Source organism: Scyliorhinus canicula, chromosome 3 (genome assembly GCF_902713615.1).
Source record: "Scyliorhinus canicula chromosome 3, sScyCan1.1, whole genome shotgun sequence".
NCBI classification, from domain to species: Eukaryota; Metazoa; Chordata; class Chondrichthyes; order Carcharhiniformes; family Scyliorhinidae; genus Scyliorhinus; species Scyliorhinus canicula.
The window spans coordinates 222,044,551-222,062,806 of NC_052148.1; the positions used below are offsets into that span (position 1 = coordinate 222,044,551).

At 47.2% G+C, this 18,256-nt stretch overlaps 1 protein-coding gene across 1 annotated transcript in view; it reads left to right on the forward strand.

The window, feature by feature from the left end:
• The window catches only part of gucy1b1 (guanylate cyclase 1 soluble subunit beta 1), a 107,091-nt gene that overhangs the window by 74,171 nt on the left and 14,664 nt on the right, over positions 1–18,256 (forward strand). The window contains 2 exon segments of the mRNA XM_038792288.1: positions 1,130–1,327; positions 12,503–12,740. Coding sequence (XP_038648216.1) covers positions 1,130–1,327; positions 12,503–12,740 — 436 coding nt within the window.

Consider the following 18,256-nt stretch of genomic DNA (forward strand, 5'->3'; position numbering starts at 1 on the left):
GAATGGCATCCTGCACCACCTGCTGTGGTCAGTCAGCTTATCCACGCTGCAGCCCCACTCTCATTCATACAACCTGAAAGAACCTCAAACCTGTTGGGCAATTGCGGAGGCTTTTGCACTCCTACCCTCTGGGTCCCCTTACCTGCTTCAGCTACAGTCACGCTCTCCTGTCCCTCGCCACTTTCCAGACCAGAAGATCCTATCTTAAGGGTTGTGACCACTTCCTGAAACAAAGCATCCCAGTAACTCTCACCCTCCCTGATGTGTCGCAGTGTCCACAGCTCAGCCTCCAACTCAATGAGTCTGAGCCAAAGCTCCTCAAGCTGCAGGCACTTACTACAAACCTGCTTGCCCTAGTTCATACCAGTATACATGAGCAACCACATGCTGCAGCCTTGACACATCACCTGTCTTGCCATATTTATGAGCTTTAACTAATTATGAAAATGAAATGAAAATCGCTTATTGTCACGAGTAGGCTTCAATGAAGTTACTGTGAAAAGCCCCTAGTCGCCACATTCCGGCGCCTGTCCGGGGAGGCTGATACGGGAATCGAACCGTGCTGCTGGCCTGCCTTGGTCTGCTTTAAAAGCCAGCGATTTAGCCCAGTGAGCTAAATCAGCCTTTTAGATATTCATTCATATCATCACAAATTCCTGTGCTATTTTAAACCTCAGGAAAATAGATCTTGCCCATTACCGAATACACAACTCACAACTCAATGAAACTCACTTCTTTCCCTGCAGTAGAACAGAAAAAAATTCCTATCGGGTGAAAACATTAGAAAAAGCAAAGGAATAGATTACTCCCCTCCTCACTAAACTCCCTAAGCTCATCAAACTTCTACACTCTGTGTGAAACCCCACTCAGTTCTGTTGCACAGGTAAAACAAGACTAGTTCAAGCCGGTTTCCTTAATTGACTATGTCAGCTGCTGCCAGTGGGTAGCTTCTATCTCCCTACTTGGGTCCCTGGATGAGACTCACAAGTCAAACAATATTTGCAGTTAAATGTTAAACAAAATACAGAAAGTATTAGATTTTCAGAAAGATAGTTTCACTAAGCTCACCAAATTGTTCTGTTTACCCAATCCTTCAGTAAAGAAAAACATTTTCTCATATTCAATTCAGTGTAATGAACTTGGACGATCTGACCAGGAAAGGCCTTTACCTCAGTGATATTCCACTACATGATGCTACGCGTGATCTTGTTCTGCTCGGCGAGCAGTTCAGAGAAGAGTACAAACTGACACAGGAACTAGAAATTTTGACTGATCGACTTCAACATACACTACGAGAATTGGAAGATGAAAAGAAAAAGACAGACAGGTAAGCTGCCATCACGGAGAGGCTTTGTATGCATGTCTTGTTGCCAATATCAACTGTCAACAGCTGAGAAAATAATTATTTTATGCCTGGTTAGACCAGAGAAACTAAGACTTGTAGTGGAGAATATTAAGATCCAATTTAATTTTTTTTTTTTTAGAACAGTACAGCACAGAACAGGCCCTTCGGCCCTCGATGTTGTGCCGAGCAATGATCACCCTACTCAAACCCACATACCACCCTATACCCGTAACCCAACAACCCCCCCCCCCTCTTATCCTTACTTTTTAGGACACTACGGGCAATTTAGCATGGCCAATCCACCTAACCCGCACATCTTTGGACTGTGGGAGGAAACCGGAGCACCCGGAGGAAACCCACGCTCACACGGGGAGGACGTGCAGACTCCGCACAGACAGTGACCCAGCCGAGAACTGAACCTGGGACCCTGGAGCTGTGAAGCATTTATGCTAACCACCATGCTACCGTGCTGCCAATCGGAAAATCATGAGGGATTTTCCACAAGCAAGTAGATCAGTACAAGAGCACACAGATTTAGAATAATTGTGAAAAGAGCCAGCACTGAGATGGGGAGAAATTTTGGACTCAGCAAATTGTTATGATTTGGAATACATCGGTGGTGGAAGCAGATTCAATAGTAACTTTCAAAAGGAAACTAGATAGATACTTGAAAAAGAAAAGAAAAAATCAGCGGTGAGGGGAAAGAACAGGAATTGGAACTAATAGAGAGGTGGCACAGATATGATGAATGAATAACCTCTTTTTTTCATGTTATGCTAGGAGTCTATGATTTATTCACAATATCCTGATACAAATTGGGTATAAGTAAATCACTGGTCTAGGGCAGCACGGTAGCATAGTGGTTAGCACATTTGCTTCACAGCTCCAGGGTCCCAGATTTGATTCCCGGCTTTGGTTACTGTCTGTGCGGAGTCTTCATGTTCTCCCCGTGTGTGCGTTGGTTTCTTCTGGGTGCTCCGGTTTCCTCCCACAGTCCAAAGATGTGCACGCTAAATTGCTCTTAGTGTCCAAAATTGCACTTAGTGTTGGGTGGGGCTACTGGGCTATGGGAATGATGTGGGGATGTGCGCTTGTGTAGGGTGCTCTTTCCAAGAGCCGGTGAAAAATTGATGGGCCGAATGGCCTCCTTCTGCACTGTAAATTCTATGATAATCAGGCATAAACCAGACACTGAATGCAATTTTCATCTCTTTACCACACTGTTTCCATTGGTGAAACTAGGAGAAAAGAGTAAAAATAAGCTTATTACTTATATCCCAATAATGCTCACAAACTCCAATTTTTGACAAGTCTTGATTTAAGTGATCCTACTAGAAACCTTTTATTAATTGCAAATCAATGCCGTTTAATGTCTTTGGGATACAGTGCCATATTTGGCAATATTGTTGAGGTATCTACCCAGTGGTAAAGCTGCTTGATATTAATAGATTATACAGGGTGGAATGTGGTCCCATCCTGCACAACATAAAGAGATCACTAGAGAAATATTATTAATTTATTCATTTGAATCTTCAGGATGACCTGAATTCTTGTAAAGTCGTCAGTTACTTAAATTATGCGTTCTGAATACCCGAAGAGGTCAAACGTGCCCACCACTCATTGAAGTACCTCGTTGGTGAGCGACCAAAATGGAAAAGTTCACTTGACATTAGACTATGTCGGGTGCATGCAATTGAAATGTTGGAGAGAGCGCATGAACCTCCAAGCACCTCATCTGCCAGACCCTTCAAGTAGCAACTGTCCCATGTATGGGGCAGATATTGCATCAGACCTATCAGCTCTCTCAGAAGCAATTGAACCTGAGTGGAAGAAAGACATCCTTGATCCCATGGGCAGCCTAAGAAGAAGTATGTACCTCTTAGCCTCTCCCCTCAGAACCCTTGTCTTTGTTTCCTTTTAGATGCCCAATCTCACCCAGCAGTGGATGACCATTAAGAAGAGTGATGCTGTCATTTGATTTCACACTTGCAGTGACTAGCTCAGATGCTGACAATGCATGTATTTTAGAGAATAGTTTAGATGTGAGGATCTGCTCAAGGTGAGACATGTGCTGAAGCCAGGGCAGGAACACGGATAACAGAGAGCAAGGTTGAACACATTCTGTTGCAGAGGACTCAGATGAGGCTTCATTGGGAAATCAACAGAAAAATGGTAATGGATTTGCAGAAACAAATTACTTGGGGCATTTAGAAGCCTACCAGAAAACTTGCATTCGGTGAATGGGCACGATTTAACTAAATGGGACTCCTCAGTGTGGTGAGAGATTGGGACACCATTTAAAAATGGCGAATAGATCTCTGGAGCCCGCTACGCTACCTCCAACGCCCCAAGCCCCAACTCACTATGAGGGGTCTCTGGGCCCCCCCACACCCTCCCCAACACCCGTGCAGGGCACCCTGGCCTGATCACCGCTGCATGAACAACGCCAGCATGCCACCTTGGCAGTGCCAAGCTGGCACCCATATGGCACTACCAGTTTAACAGGCTGGCGGTGCCAGGTGGCACCAACAATTCAAGGGTTCCACCCTGCCCAAAGGGAAGAGACCGGGGCCTCCAATCCCCTGGGAGACCCCCATGAGTACTGATCCATTTGGTCCTGATTTGTGGAGACCAGTATTGAATAACATTCGCCCGAAGTTTCTGAGGCAAAGAGGATAGATTCCAATTCCTCAATGCATGGGGAAACTTTGTTAGAGTGAGACTAGCTTTCTCGATATAGTATGCAGAATTGCCAAAAAGTGATCCTGCCACATGGGCGGGATTCACATCGCAACATCTCGTGAGGCATTGCGACCCGGGAGCGGAGTTTCCCGGTTTCTGTCAGCCATGTTGCACCACGGCGAGCTGCTTTTTGGGTGCAGCATGACCATTCGATCACGCCCTATGCTTACAGTAGAAGAAACAAAACACAAATCCCAAGAATAGTAGAAAATCAAGGCATAACAGGGAGGAAGGAACTTAAAACAATTACCAGAGAAAAAGGCCCTGGAGATTGTGGATGCATCGGTTATAAATAAATGTAGATGTTGCCACCGTGCCAGAAGACTATAAGCGGCACTCCCTTGGTGAGTGAGCTGACTGGTGGTGATTTAACCTGATGTTCACCACAGCTCAGGCGAGGGACAAGGTTGAGAATGCAAAGCCTTCATGAATAACGTCAGCCATGGTCACTGTCCATGTGGAATTAGCACATTCTCCCCGTGTCTGCGTGGTTTTAAGCCCCACAACCCAAAAAGATGTGCAGGGTAGGTTAATTGGCCACGCTAAATTGCCCCTTAATTGGAAAAAAAGAATTGGGTACTCTAAATTTATTTTTTAAATGAATAATCTCAACCAGATCAGGAATATGAACCTGGTGTTGACATCGCTCCGCATCATAGGCGGGATTCTCTCAGCCCGGGGCCGGGCCAGAGAATCCCCATGACCGGGCCACGCAGCCCTGATGCCGGCACGCTCTGCGGAGAATTGGCACCGGCATGTTGGGCGCGGTTCCAGTCGCAGGCCGCTCTACGCGGCCAGTCTGCCGATTCTCGGCCCGGGATCGGCCGAGCGGCCGCAGTTAAAACGCTGAGTCCCGCCGGCGCCATCCACACCTTCTCGCAGCCGGCGGGAACTCTGCGCGCAAGGGCCACGTAGCAGCTTGTGGGGGTGGGGAGGGGGGGGGGGGGGGGGAGGGCTCAGACCCCGGGGGGGAGCCTCCAATGTGGCCTGGCCCGCAATCGGGGCCCACCGATCGGCGGACCGGCCTCTCTGTCCACCAGCCTCTTTTCCTACATGCCGGCCCCTGTACTCCTGTGCCATGTTGCATCGGGGCCGGCGCGTTGAAGGAGGCCACCGCGCATGCGCGTGTTGGCACCGGCACCACGCGTGCGCGTGTTGGCACCGGCACCACTGCGCATGTGCAAGTTGGCACCAGTGCCACTGCACTTGCACGGATCCCGCGGCACCCAGATCGGCAGCTGGAACGGCATGAACCGCTCCAGTGCTGTGCTGGCCCCCTGTAGGGGCCAGAATTACTCCTGACAGCGGTCCGTTCACGCCGTAGTAAAATGCGACGGAGTGTACGACCGCGTGGACACTCTGCCGCGGGATGGGAGAATCCCGCCCCATGAACCAGCTGTCTGGCCAACTGAGCTAAAGGACCACTGGAGACCACATGCGAAACATACCATACAGTTTTGGTCTCCTTCTAGTGGGAGTGATCTTCTTGCATTGGAAGCAAATCAGGTTGATTGTTGGGTGACATCATTGTCTTATCGGGAAACGATGAGCAATTTGGGTCTGTATTCATTGCAGTTTAGAAGAATAAAAGGTGATCTTATTCTGAGGGGACTTAACAGGTTAGGTGCCGAGAGAATGTTTCCCTTCGTTGAGATTTCAAACTAAAGGGTCTCCCATTTAAGGCAGATATGGAGGAATTCCTTCCCTCAGAAGGTCAGTAATCTTCAGGATGTGGAGATGCCGGCGTTGGACTGGGGTGAGCACAGTAAGAAGTCTTACAACACCAGGTTAAAGTCCAACAGGTTTGATTCAAACACGAGCTTTCGGAGCGCAGCTCCTTGCTCAGGTGAATGGAGAGGTCTTGCGGGTAGTCCATATCTAGTAAAGAATTGAAGTAACTCCTCCACGATATTTTTAGCTGGAATATTACGTTGTGGAATGGCCTCTGGAAACCTAGTAGACACATCCATTATAGTCAAAAGGTATTGATTCCCACTTTTTGTTTTAGGAAGTGGTCCTACGCAATCAATTAGGACCCTTGTAAAAGGTTCCTCAAATGCTGTAATGGGTTTTAAGGGTGCTGGTTTTATCACTGCTTGAGGTTTCCCTATCTCTTGACATGTGTGACATGATTGACAAAATTTAATTACATCTTTATGTAGTCCAGGCCGATAAAAATGTTTCTGGATTTTAGTTTGAGTTTTCCTTATTCCCAAATGACCTCCTACTGGCACCTCATGTTCAACTCGCAACACCTACTTTCTATACCCTACCGGCAATATTACTTGATGAATTTCTGCCCACTTTTCATCCGCCTGCATATATACAGGTCTCCATTTTCTCATCCAGACATCACTTTTACGGTAATAACACTCTGGCATACACTGAAATTCCTCTTCCGTGTATGCTTTCTGATACATCCGTTTTAATTCTATCTCTTTCTGTTGTAACTCCGCCAATTTTCCTGAACTAAAAATATCTGCCTCATCCTCCACCTGTACTTTTCCAACCATCTGATCAAAAATCGTTTCTGATAATTGTACTTCACCTTTATCTTCACTCTCTGATTTCTCCTCTTGTCTTAACCTGTGACTTTGCGACCTTGTTACTACACAATCCAGAAAAATCCCAGGATATTAGCTCTTCTACACTTTAGTTGTCTGCTTTTCCACTGGCTTATCAACCACAGTAGGCATCACACCCACCTACAAGCCAGCTATATCATTACCCAAGATAAACTGCATTCCTGGACAAGATAGTTTCTCTTTTACTCCGACTACCACTTCACCACTCTTCACTCAACTTTCCAACCTTACCTTATATAATGGAACACTACTCCTCTCACCCTGAATTCCACATATTACCACCTTTTCTGGCAAAACTACATAACTCCTGATCTCTTACCATTAAAGATTGACTAGCTCCCGTATCTTTTAAAATTATGACTTCTTTACCTACTCCTCTTGATACACATGAGTAAACTTAACCCACACAAGTAAATCTGGCACCTTCTTATCAATCACCTCTTGATCAGGCTGTCCAATCTTTTGCACATCCTTGGCTTCACTTAGACTTTCCTTTACCACTTTAACAAACCCCACTGTCTTATCCTGTTTTACCACATCAGCCTTCCCAGTGGTTTTCTTCAACCACCAACACTGTGACTTTACATGGCCTAGTTTATTACAGTGAAAACATTTGAAACTTTTCATGTCACTTCCATCCTCCTGGATTTCTTTTTTAATCTGAGGTACACTCTCCTTATTACCTCCCATCAGATCACCTTTACTTTTACCACTTGAGTATTTCTCATGTCCCCAGTTTGTATCCCTCACAGGCTGAAACTGATGTTGGAAAAGCAAACTTTGATTTATGAGCTAATTCATAATCATCTGCCATTTCTGCTGCTAACCTCGCACTTTTAACCCTCTGGTCTTCCACATGAGTTCTCACTACATCAGGAATTGAATTTTTAAACACCTCCAAAAGTATAATTTCACTGAGAGCTTCATACGTTTGGTCTATTTTCAAAGCCCTTATCCACCTATCAATATTACTCTGTTTGATCCTTTCAAACTCCATGTCTGTTTGACCAAATTATTTCCTTAAATTTCTAAATCTTTGTCTGTAGGCTTCAGGCACTAGTTGATATGCACCTAAGATGGATTTTTTCACCTCCTCATACGTCCCAGATACCTCCTCCGGTAGTGATGCAAACACTTCACTTGCCCTACCAACTTTGTTTGAATCAGTAATACCCAAATGTCCTGTGGCCATTTAGCTACCTTCTCAAATGAAAGGAAAAAGGCTTCTACCTCCTTCTCGTCAAACCCTGGCAATGCTTGAACATATTTAAATAGATCCCCACCAAGCCTTCGATTATGACACTCTTTCTCACTATCCTCATTAGTATCATCCAACTGTACGTTTCCCTTTACGCCTGCCAATTTTAACTGACTAATGTTTCATGGCCATTTTCTGAAGTTCAAACTCTCTCTCTTTATCTTTTGCCCTGGTCTGTATCTCCCTTTCTCTTTCTTTTTGCTCTGCTAGGGCTATTTCTGTTTTCCTTCTCTCTCTTTTTCCTCTCTCTCTCTTTCATATTCAAGCTGCTTTAATTCTTATGTTCCATTTGCTTAATTTGTAACTGATTTTTTGCCATTTCCAATAAGATAATCTGTATCTCAGGCAACTTTAAATGCTTAGCCACCACCATAATGACCTCTTTTTGCATTTTGTCAGGTAATGTTAACTGCAATGTTTTTGCCAAATCTAACAGTCTGCTTTTAGTCTCTGTCCATAAGGTACTGCGTGTGTCCGTCTCCACCCCCAAAAACTTCAGAGCCTCTGAAAGAGCCATTGTCCACAACACACTCCCTACAGGATCGATTCCCTTCTTAGGTCACTATCTGTGCGTTGTCTGCACGTTGCCTGCGTGGGTTTCCTCCGGGTGCTCCAGTTTCCTCCCACAAGCCCCAAAAGACGTGCTTGTTAGGTGAATTGGACATTCTGAATTCTCCCTCAGTGTACCCGTGGCGGCGAGGGGATTTTCACAGTAACTTCATTGCAGTATTAATGTAAGCCTACTTGTGACAGTGATAAAGATTATTATTATTAAACATTATTCCGCTTTCTAAGCCGAATTGATCTCACCTTAATTTCGCCTGTCTTCTAATTTTGCCTGCCTTCTAATTTTGCCTGCCTTCTAATTTCGCTTGCTACTTTTCCACTTCCTTTTCCCTACTTCCTGCTGTACTTCCTTCCAACTTGAGTATGCCTCATATTATCATCCCCTGACAAGCTAGTTTAAACTCTCGCCAACAACACAAGCAAATCTCCCTGCGAGAATACTAATTCCGGTCCTGTTAAGGTGCAACCCATCCATCTTGTACAGGTCTCACCTGTCCCCAGAACCGGTCCCACTGCCACAGGAATCTGGGGCGGGATTCTCTCAGCCCCGCGACTGGTGCGAATCGTGCCATGCCGCCCCGACGCAAAGCAGTGAATTGGCGCCGGCGTGGTTGGCGCGGCGCCGCTCTACCCCCCCCCCCCCCCCCCCCCCCCCCCCCCGCTGATTCTCAGCCTGTGATGGGCTGAACAGCTGTCATGAAAAACCTGAGTCCCGCCAGCACCTTCCACACCTGCTCTCAGCTGGCCAGAACTCGGCGTGGAAGGGTCGGGGGAGGGGGGGGGGGGGCAGCTGACCCTGAGGGAGGGAGACCTCCAATGTGGCCTGGCCCGTGATCGGGGCCACCGAGCGCGGGCCGGCCTCTCTGGCTGGGGGCCTCCTTTATTCTGCACCGCCCCTGTAACCTTGCGCCATGTTGCGTTGGGGCCGGTGCGGTGCCACTGCGCATGCCCGGATCCCGCGGCGTCCAGTTCATGACAGGATCAGCAGCTGGAGTGGCATGAACCACTCCAGTGCTGTGCTGGCCCCCTGTAGGGTCCAGAATTGCTGATTCCAAGGCTGTGTTGACGCCATCGAGAAACGCGATGGCATTTCCGACGGCGTCAACACTTAGCCTCAGGATCACAGAATCCCGCCCCTGTTGTTCTCTCTCCCACACTAATTCTCCAGCGAAGTGTTCAATCATTCAATCCTCCTATTCCTTCTCTCAGTAGCACGTGGCACTGGAAGTAATCTGAGATGTGAAGACATTGGAGAGGGTGCGGAGAATATCCATGAGAATGGTTCCAGGCACGCGGAACTTTGGTCATGAAGAAAGATTAAAGATGTTGGGACCCCAAGAGAAGGTTAAGAGTAGATTTGGTAGAGGTATTCAAAATCATGAGGAGTCCAGATGGAGCAGATAGGGAAAACTGTTCCTATTGCTGGAAGGATCAAGATCCAGAGGACCCAATTTAAGGTGATGGCAAAAGCAGCAACAACAAACTGATCTTTACACAGGAGGTGGTTAGGATCTGGAAAATACGGCCTTGAGGTGGAGCAAATTCTGAAAAGAAAGATTTGCAGGGCTATGGGGAAAAGACATGGGGATGGCAGGTAAATTTATCTTGCAGAGGGCAGGCCTATAAACATGACAGACCAAATGGCATCCTTCTGTTCTGTAACCAATCGTCCTCACCGGCACGCATGGTGACTGACTACCGACATTGCTGCCCCAGTGTCGAGTTCCATGAAGATTGGGTGTCCATTAATTTGCAGGGTGATCTGGGTGGGTGCCACGATTGGCACATCCATGCATTGCAACTATTGGTAGATGCTGTCATCGTCTTCCACATAGCAAGTCCTGTCACGTGGGGGACGGTCGTGCCTGGTGGGTTGGCGGGTGGTTGATCCTCGCTGGCTGGTGGTCGTATTCCTGTTCCTCCTGGTTGGGAAGAACGTCCGGCGGGGTACCTGGCCTTTATTATGGCTGTCCGTGTGTCCGGTAGGTGTCCCATTGTCAGGGGCTGGCTTCCTCAGTTTAGCAGAGTATGATTTGCAAAAAGCAAATTACTGTGGATGCTGGAATCTGAAACGAAAGAGAAAATGCTGGAAAATCTCAGCAGGTCTGGCAGCATCTACAGGATGAGAAAAGAGCTAATGTTTCGAGTCCAGATGACCCTTTGTCAAAGCACTTGTTTTGATTGGCACTTGTTTTGGCATTCCACTCTGAGTCCTGCCAATCCCTGGAGTTCCTGGACCCCTTCTTTGGCGCTGCTTTCTCTGGAGATGGCTATTTCCACCTCCGGGTCCAGGTGGGCCTCAGCTACTAATTTCTGTTGTGTGACCGCATCGCGAAGTCCACATACCAAATTTTCCCTGAGTGTCTCATTCAACTGCATCGCGGAGCCCACACACCAAATGGTCCCTGAGTGTTTCAGTCAATGTCGCTCCGAATTCACAAGCCTCAGCCAGTTTTCAGAGGCGGGCCCGGAGGTCAGTTACCGACTTGGCTTGAGCCCGGGCATCAGTGTGGAACCGGAAACGGTGTATGATGAGCGGTGGTTTTGAGTCGAAATGCTCCCCACCACAGCCACCAGGGCGGTGAACGACCGGGAATCTGTGGCGTCCGGGTGAGCCAGGCTCTTTATCACACTGTGGGTGGACCCTCTGCAAGCTGTCAGTAATCACATTTGTTCGGAAACAATAGTTCATGCGTTCCACATATTGCCCCAAATCATCTGTACCTTCGTTCAAAGGTTCGAGCGTTACTATGAGCGGCATTTCGGCGATTAGTATTGGGGCCTGTCGAAGCCTGAACAAGGTGGGCTGGGAGCATAGCAACCGGTGTCGCCGTCAGCTCCACAGAATTCTCGGTGCCAGTGTTGAATCCGCGATAAGCAGAATGCATTTACAATGATAGAAATTAAAGAACAAGGTTTATTCCAATACAATTACGATGCCCCTCCACTCCCCGAAGGGTCTCCTTCCCTGCCCTGCACCTCAGCCAGGGTTTTCATACAGCTGGGGGCTCTCCTTGTAAAGGGAATGCCGCGTCTCCTTAAAGGGGAAGTCCTGCATCCCTTAATGGGGAAGTTCATATTCCAGGGAGGTCATGGGAAATTGTATGGTCCTGATCCCGGGACCTCCAGTGAGGTTATAACACTTGCACAAGGTCTGATCCCTACGGGTACTCGCTCCCACTGCGGGCCCCTGCCTTTCCATCATAAACCCTACTCTCTGTCCGCACCTCCCCATAACTCACCTTACTATTATATCAAGACACCACCTGCATTTGCCTGGTCCTGGACTCTGGGACTTTGAATCAGGGGACTGATTATAATCCCAGTCCTGATCACTGCTGATGCTGACACTGCTGCAGAGAACCCTCACCATCGGAAAACACTTCCCAGTGATTCTATTCTCTACTCTATATTCCTCAAACAATTTGAATTGTGAAGCATTTTGAATCTAAACTTAGAGGAATTGCCAATCAGACGTGTAACTAAACAAACCACCAAGTATATTTCTGTTTCAATTTTATAGCTTGGTACCTCACTCCAGAGTTCTGCCAGCAGAAACTGTCCGGGGAACATTTGTAATAAGTTTTACTTGGAATGTGTTCTGTTTGTGACTTAATTTTTAAAAATAAATTTAGAGTACCCAATTATTTTTATTTTCCAAGTAAGGGGCAATTTAGCGTGGCCAATCCACCTAACCTGCACATCTTTGGGTTGTGGGGGCGAGACCCATGCAGACACGGGGAGAATGTGCAAACTCCACACGGACAGTGACCCAGGGCCGGGATTCGAACCCGGGTCCTTAAGCGCCGCAATCCCAGTGCTAACCACTGCGTCACATGCCGCCCCGTGACTTATTTTTTAATACCTTCTATTTGGTGGTCATGTTAAAGGAGTCCGTACTGAGCTAAAAGTGGACAAGGATTGTTAATTTTTACCATTTTCAGTTTGTTTTTCAATTGATAAAGACATTTGATGTTTTGAAAATATTTCATTTATCTCTTTCAGATTGCTGTATTCAGTTCTTCCCCATTCTGTTGCCAATGAGTTAAGACACAAGCGTCCGATTACTGCTAAACGGTATGACAATGTAACCATCCTTTTCAGTGGAATTGTTGGATTCAACACATTCTGCAATAAACATGCCTCTGCTGAGGGAGCTATGAAAATTGTCAACTTCCTCAATGATCTTTATACGAGGTTTGACATCCTCACAGATTCACGCAAGAACCCTTATGTGTATAAGGTGGGTTGAACAATTTTTATTTGGCTCAATTTAGAATTAAGAATTGGATTTCTGCGCAGTATTGTCCAATACAAACCTCTCCTGGTGGGAACGAGTGGCACGATTTGAAAATCACATTTCCGCAGGACAGCTCTGGATCCTGCTGCGTCCAGAATATAATGCAATTTTCAGTGGTCCAGTGAGACAAGGGTTGACTCGACCAACCATGAGTTACTTGCTAAGTTACTTGCAAAGCTAATCAAAAGGCCTCAATCGCAGATTGGGATTTAGACTTGGCAGGCATGGGAGCATGTCTGGAACACATCAGGGTAGATGTGGCATGCATATAGCAGGGAGAGCTATCAGAGCAAATGGAGGCACCGGCCTGATCCCATACTTCACCCTGGGCAGCCATCTCCACAGCAAGCAGCAGGCCCATCATGGTCGTCCTTCCCTGGAGGGCAAAACAGTAAAAGGGGAAAATGAGAATACTGGTCTTGTATATATTAAAACGGAAAGCCAGGAAAATGGAGAAATAGAACGCTGGCTTGAACTGTGTTTTCCTCCTGGGTCGCCTTTTTAAATGCCCCTTGATGACTGTTCTACCTCCAGACCACATCCAGTTCTGCTGATTGACTACTGAGCCTGGCTCCAGCCATTTAAAAGTGGATGCAAGGTGGGGTCAGGACACCGGCAATAGAGGAGCAGTTATGTCGACAATTTCACTGAGGTGTTTAAAAATAATAATTATAGGGTAATTATATTGGGAGATTTCAACTTCCCCAACATTAATTGGTATAGACATGGTGTAAAGGGTTTAGAGGGGGCGGATTTCTTGAAATGCATTAAAAAGAGCTTTTTATGTCAATATGTGGAAGGTCAAACAAGGGGCTGTGCAGTGCTGGATTTAATTCTGGGGAATGAAGCTTGACCGGTGTTGGAGATGGCAGTGGGGGATTTAAGTGATAGTGACCACAACACAGTACGATTAATGTTTATTATGGAAAATTAAAAAGAATGTCTGCAAAATACGGTTTTGGCTTGGGGAAGGCAGATTATTAGAATAAGGCAAGATCGGGCCAAAGTAGACTGGGAACGCTTCTTTGGGAAAATGTACAGCAGAGCAGTTTAAAAGAAAATGGAGAGAGTACAGGCTTGTGGGGTGGCATGGTGGCCCAGTGGTTAACACTGCTCCCTTACAGTTCCTGGGTTCAATTCTGGCCTTGGGTCATTGTGTGAGGTTTGTACATTCTTCCTGTGTCTGGGTTTCCTCTGGGTGCTCCGGTTTCCTCCCACAGTCCAAAGATGTGTGGGTTAGGTGGATTGGCCATGCCCTAGTATCACTTAGGTTATGGGGTTACAGGGAGAGGGCGGGGAGAGTGTAAATGGGTACTTTATTCAAAGGGTCTGTGGAGACTCGATGGGCTGAATGGCTTCCTTCTGCACTTTAGGGATTCTATCATGTGACTCTATGATATGAACATGTTCCCTTTAGGTGTAGGTGCAACAAGTCCAGAGAACCCTGAATGTCGAGCAATATTCAGGACTGCATGAGAAAAAAGAGAGGCTGCTCACAGGTACAAAGGGAACTAATCAGTGGAGGCCAGAGTGGAATATAGAAAGTGAAGGGGGAAAGGTCAGCATGGTAGCACAGTGGTTAGCATTGTGGCTTCACAGCGCCACGGCCTCAGGTTCGATTCCCGGCTTGGGTCATTGTCTGTGCGGAGTTTGCACGTACTCCCCGTGTCTGCGTGGGTTTCCTCCGGGGGCTCCGGTTTCCTCCCACAATCCAAAGACGTGCAGGTTAGGTGGGTTGGCCATGCTTAATTGCCCTTAGTGTCCAAAAAGGTTCGGAGAGGTTATTGGGTTACGGGGATAGGGTGGAAGTGAGGGCTTAAGTGGGTCGGTGCAGACTCGATGGGCCGATTGGCCTCCTTCTGCACTGTAACGTCTATGACTCTGTGACACAAAACTGAACTGTCAGCCAAGTTCTCGACCCAGAATTGAAAATCCAGCTTGGAGTGTCAGTCAGTGGCAGTGATTATCACAAAATCAGCTACAGAGATGTACACACCTAGTTTGCTGTGCCTCAATCTGCAATCATGGAATCACGCAGCACTGATGGGAGGTAATTTGGTCTATTGTACCTATGCTGTCCCCTCTTGAAAGATCTATCCAATTAGTATTCCCCTGTTTTTCCATAACAGCACAATTGTTTTCCTCTTCAAGTTTTTATCCAAGTCATTTCAAAGTTACTTTTGAATTTGTTTACACTCACTTTCAGGTTTGGCATTCCAGATCCTCACAATGCCTTGTTTAATGTTGGCCTAGATCTTCCGAACTCCAGACTTTTGGAGACGAGGCTTATGACCCAAGATGCACATCAGGACTTGCTGAAGTCCTGATGTGTTGACCTCCTTGGAAATTGGCTGGGAAGTTTGCACCTTCGATGGGTAATTCACCTGCTCCCTGGGACTCTCTTCCTTCAATCCGTGCCCACCTCTGGAGGGTCTTTGTTTTGGGAGGTTGTATCATAACCTTTGATTAGGGATTGTTTCCATGTCAGTAACCAGTCTACCTTTTGAGAGAGTTAGTGGGAGAAAAGGTGTTCTCGGTGCTCTCGGATTTCTGAGAATCTCCAGGAATTAAAGATGAAACTTCTAGGAGATATAAAATCACAGAATTATTACAGTACAGAAAGAGACCATTGGGCCCATCATGTCTGTGTTGGCTGATCAAATGAGCAATTTACCTAGTTTCACCCCCCTGCTTTCTTACTGTAGCCCTGCAGATTCTTCCTTTTCAGATAATCCTATTCTGTCTTGAATGCCTTGCTCGAAATTGCCATCACCACATTCCAGATCCAAAACACACTGTGTGAGAAAGGTTTTTCCTCACATCTCCATTGTTTTTTTTGCCAATTACCTTAATTCTGCGTCCACTTCTCCATCTTTTGACCAACAAGATCGGTTTTCCTGAACTACCCTGTCCAGACCCCTTATAACTCTGATTACCTCAATCAAATCTCCTTTCAATCTTCTGCCTTCCAAAGAGAACTGTCCCAACATCACCAATCTAAATACATGACTGAAGCTCCTCATTCTTGGAACCATTCGTGTGAATCTCTACAAACCTTGAGCGGGATTCTGTGATCCTAAGGCTAACACAGCCTCAGAATCTGCAATTCCGGCCCCGACAGGTTGTGAGGTGGGTGCCGCGGAATCCGCGCATGCACAGTGGCTTCCTTCAACGTGCTGGCCCGGCGCAATATGACTACAGGGTCCGGCACGGAAGAAAGGAGGCCGCCAGCCAGAGAGGCCGGCCTGCCGATTGGTGGGCCCCGATCGCGGGCTAGGCCACATCGGAGGCCCCCCTCTCGGGGTCGGAACCCTCCTTCCTCCCCCCACCCCCCTGTCCACAGGCCGCCCCTCGACCCTTCCATGCAGAGTTCCCGCCGGCTGAGAGCAGGTGTGAACGGCGCCAGCGGGACTTGCCGTTTTTACGACGGCTGCTTGGCCCATCCTGGGCATAGAGTGGCCCCTGACTGACGCCGCGGCAATCACACCTACGCCAATGCCACCGGATTCTCCGCTCTGTGGAGAATCACATGCCAGCGGCGTGGCGCGATTCGCGCCATCACGGGGTTCTCCGGCACCGCCCCGGGCTGAGAGAATTCCGCCCCTTGCTTTTTTGGCTGTATATATAGGGGCATAAAGCAATGATTCCATATTGGGGTTTTTTTTAACAGCCTTATGAAATTCTCTTAGTACCTTTTATAGATACATCCTTAGGTCACCCTGTTCCACAACCCCTTTAAAATTATGCTGTTTTGTTCACATTGGCTGTTCTCAGTTTTTATTCCAAAATGCATCTGTGACAACCAGCCGAGGACCCGATGGGGATCACTAATCGATCTCCCCATGGGGTTCATAGAGTACAAATTCCCACGGTAACAGGCAGGGGCCCGCCCAGCTGGGACTCATTAGTGAGCCCTTGAAATGCTGCTCCCAGACCCAGATTGGGAGTTCCAAAAGTCGCAGGCTGGAAAAATAGTGTTGCCCGCCATGGTAGTAGCTTTATCTTTTGAGTTAAAATAAATCTGTTTAGCCTTCTTCTTCGTGTTTCCTAGATTACCACAACACCATTTGACATTTTTCTGCATCACATTTCACCTGCCATAAATTCAGTTCACAGAACAAAGAATTGTCATTTCCTAGGGGATAAGGGGATCCCCCAAGTCCACTAAGTTTATTGACTTGAATATGGTCCTCTGCAATACAGTGTCAATACTTTGATACAGTGTTATCCAATCGCTGCAGCATAGCTGATGGATTTCCAACTAAGACAGACATGAACAGACATTTATTTTCTCACAGGGTCATTAGTCTTTGATATTCTCCAACTCCGAGAGCAGTGGAGGCTGGGTCATTGACTATATTCAAGACTGTGTTAGACGGATTATTGATCTACAAGGGAGTCAGAGGTTATGAGCAGGGGTAGGGGGGGGACAAGTAGGAAAGTGGAGTTAAGGCCACACTCAAGATTGGCCATGATCTGATTGAATGGCGAAGCAGGCGCAATGTCCTGCTCCTGTTCCTATTCCTGATGATCTTATGAACTATTGATGGAAGATTGTTGACTTGCGGCAAGCAAACTACATACAACCATGGAAGTTGATCTCAAATAACTCTGACCCTAGAAGGTGATCCAGCCTCTCTTCATAGATCAAATGTTCCATCCCAGGCAACATCCTGGTGAATCTCCTCTGCACACTCTCCAGTGCAATCACATCTTTCCTATAATGAGGCTACCAGAACTGAACACAGTACTACAGTTGTGCTCTAACCAAAGTTTTGTACAGCGCCAACATCCCTGCTGTTATAATCTATGCCACGACTAATGAAGGCAAGTGGCCCTTATGCTTTCTTAACTACCCAGTTAATCTGTCGTGAAGCCTTTAGGGATTTGTGGACAAACACCCCAAGATCACTTTGTTCCTCTGAGCTTCCTAGTGTCCTGCCATTCATTGAGTGCTCCCTTGTGTTACTCCTTCCAAAGTGCATCACGTCCAATTTTCCAGGGTTAAATTCCATCTGCCACTGATCTGCCCATCTGACCAACCCATCTATATTTTCCTGCACCCGAAGATCTTCTTCCCCACCGTTAAGTACTCTGCCAATCTTCTTGTCATCATAACTTACTTATCATCCCCCACCCCCACACACATTCTCATCTATATTGTTTCCCTGCAGTTACGGGGTTGGGCTGCCATTTTTGAACCCGCGCCCTGATCTCAGCATCCAGGGACAGGACCCCCACCCCCCCACAAGGCAAATGACCCCCCACCCCGCTGACAAGTGGAGCACCCCCAACCTCTCATCAAGGACTGGCATCTTCCCCCCACCACAGGAATAAACGGTTCACATCCCCACACCACGGGTGCATGAGGGTGATCGGAACACCCCCCCCCAACCTATCCCCTCAGTCCCCTTTCAGCTCCTTCTTCAGCCCCTCATTAAGCACATTACCTTCAGCTA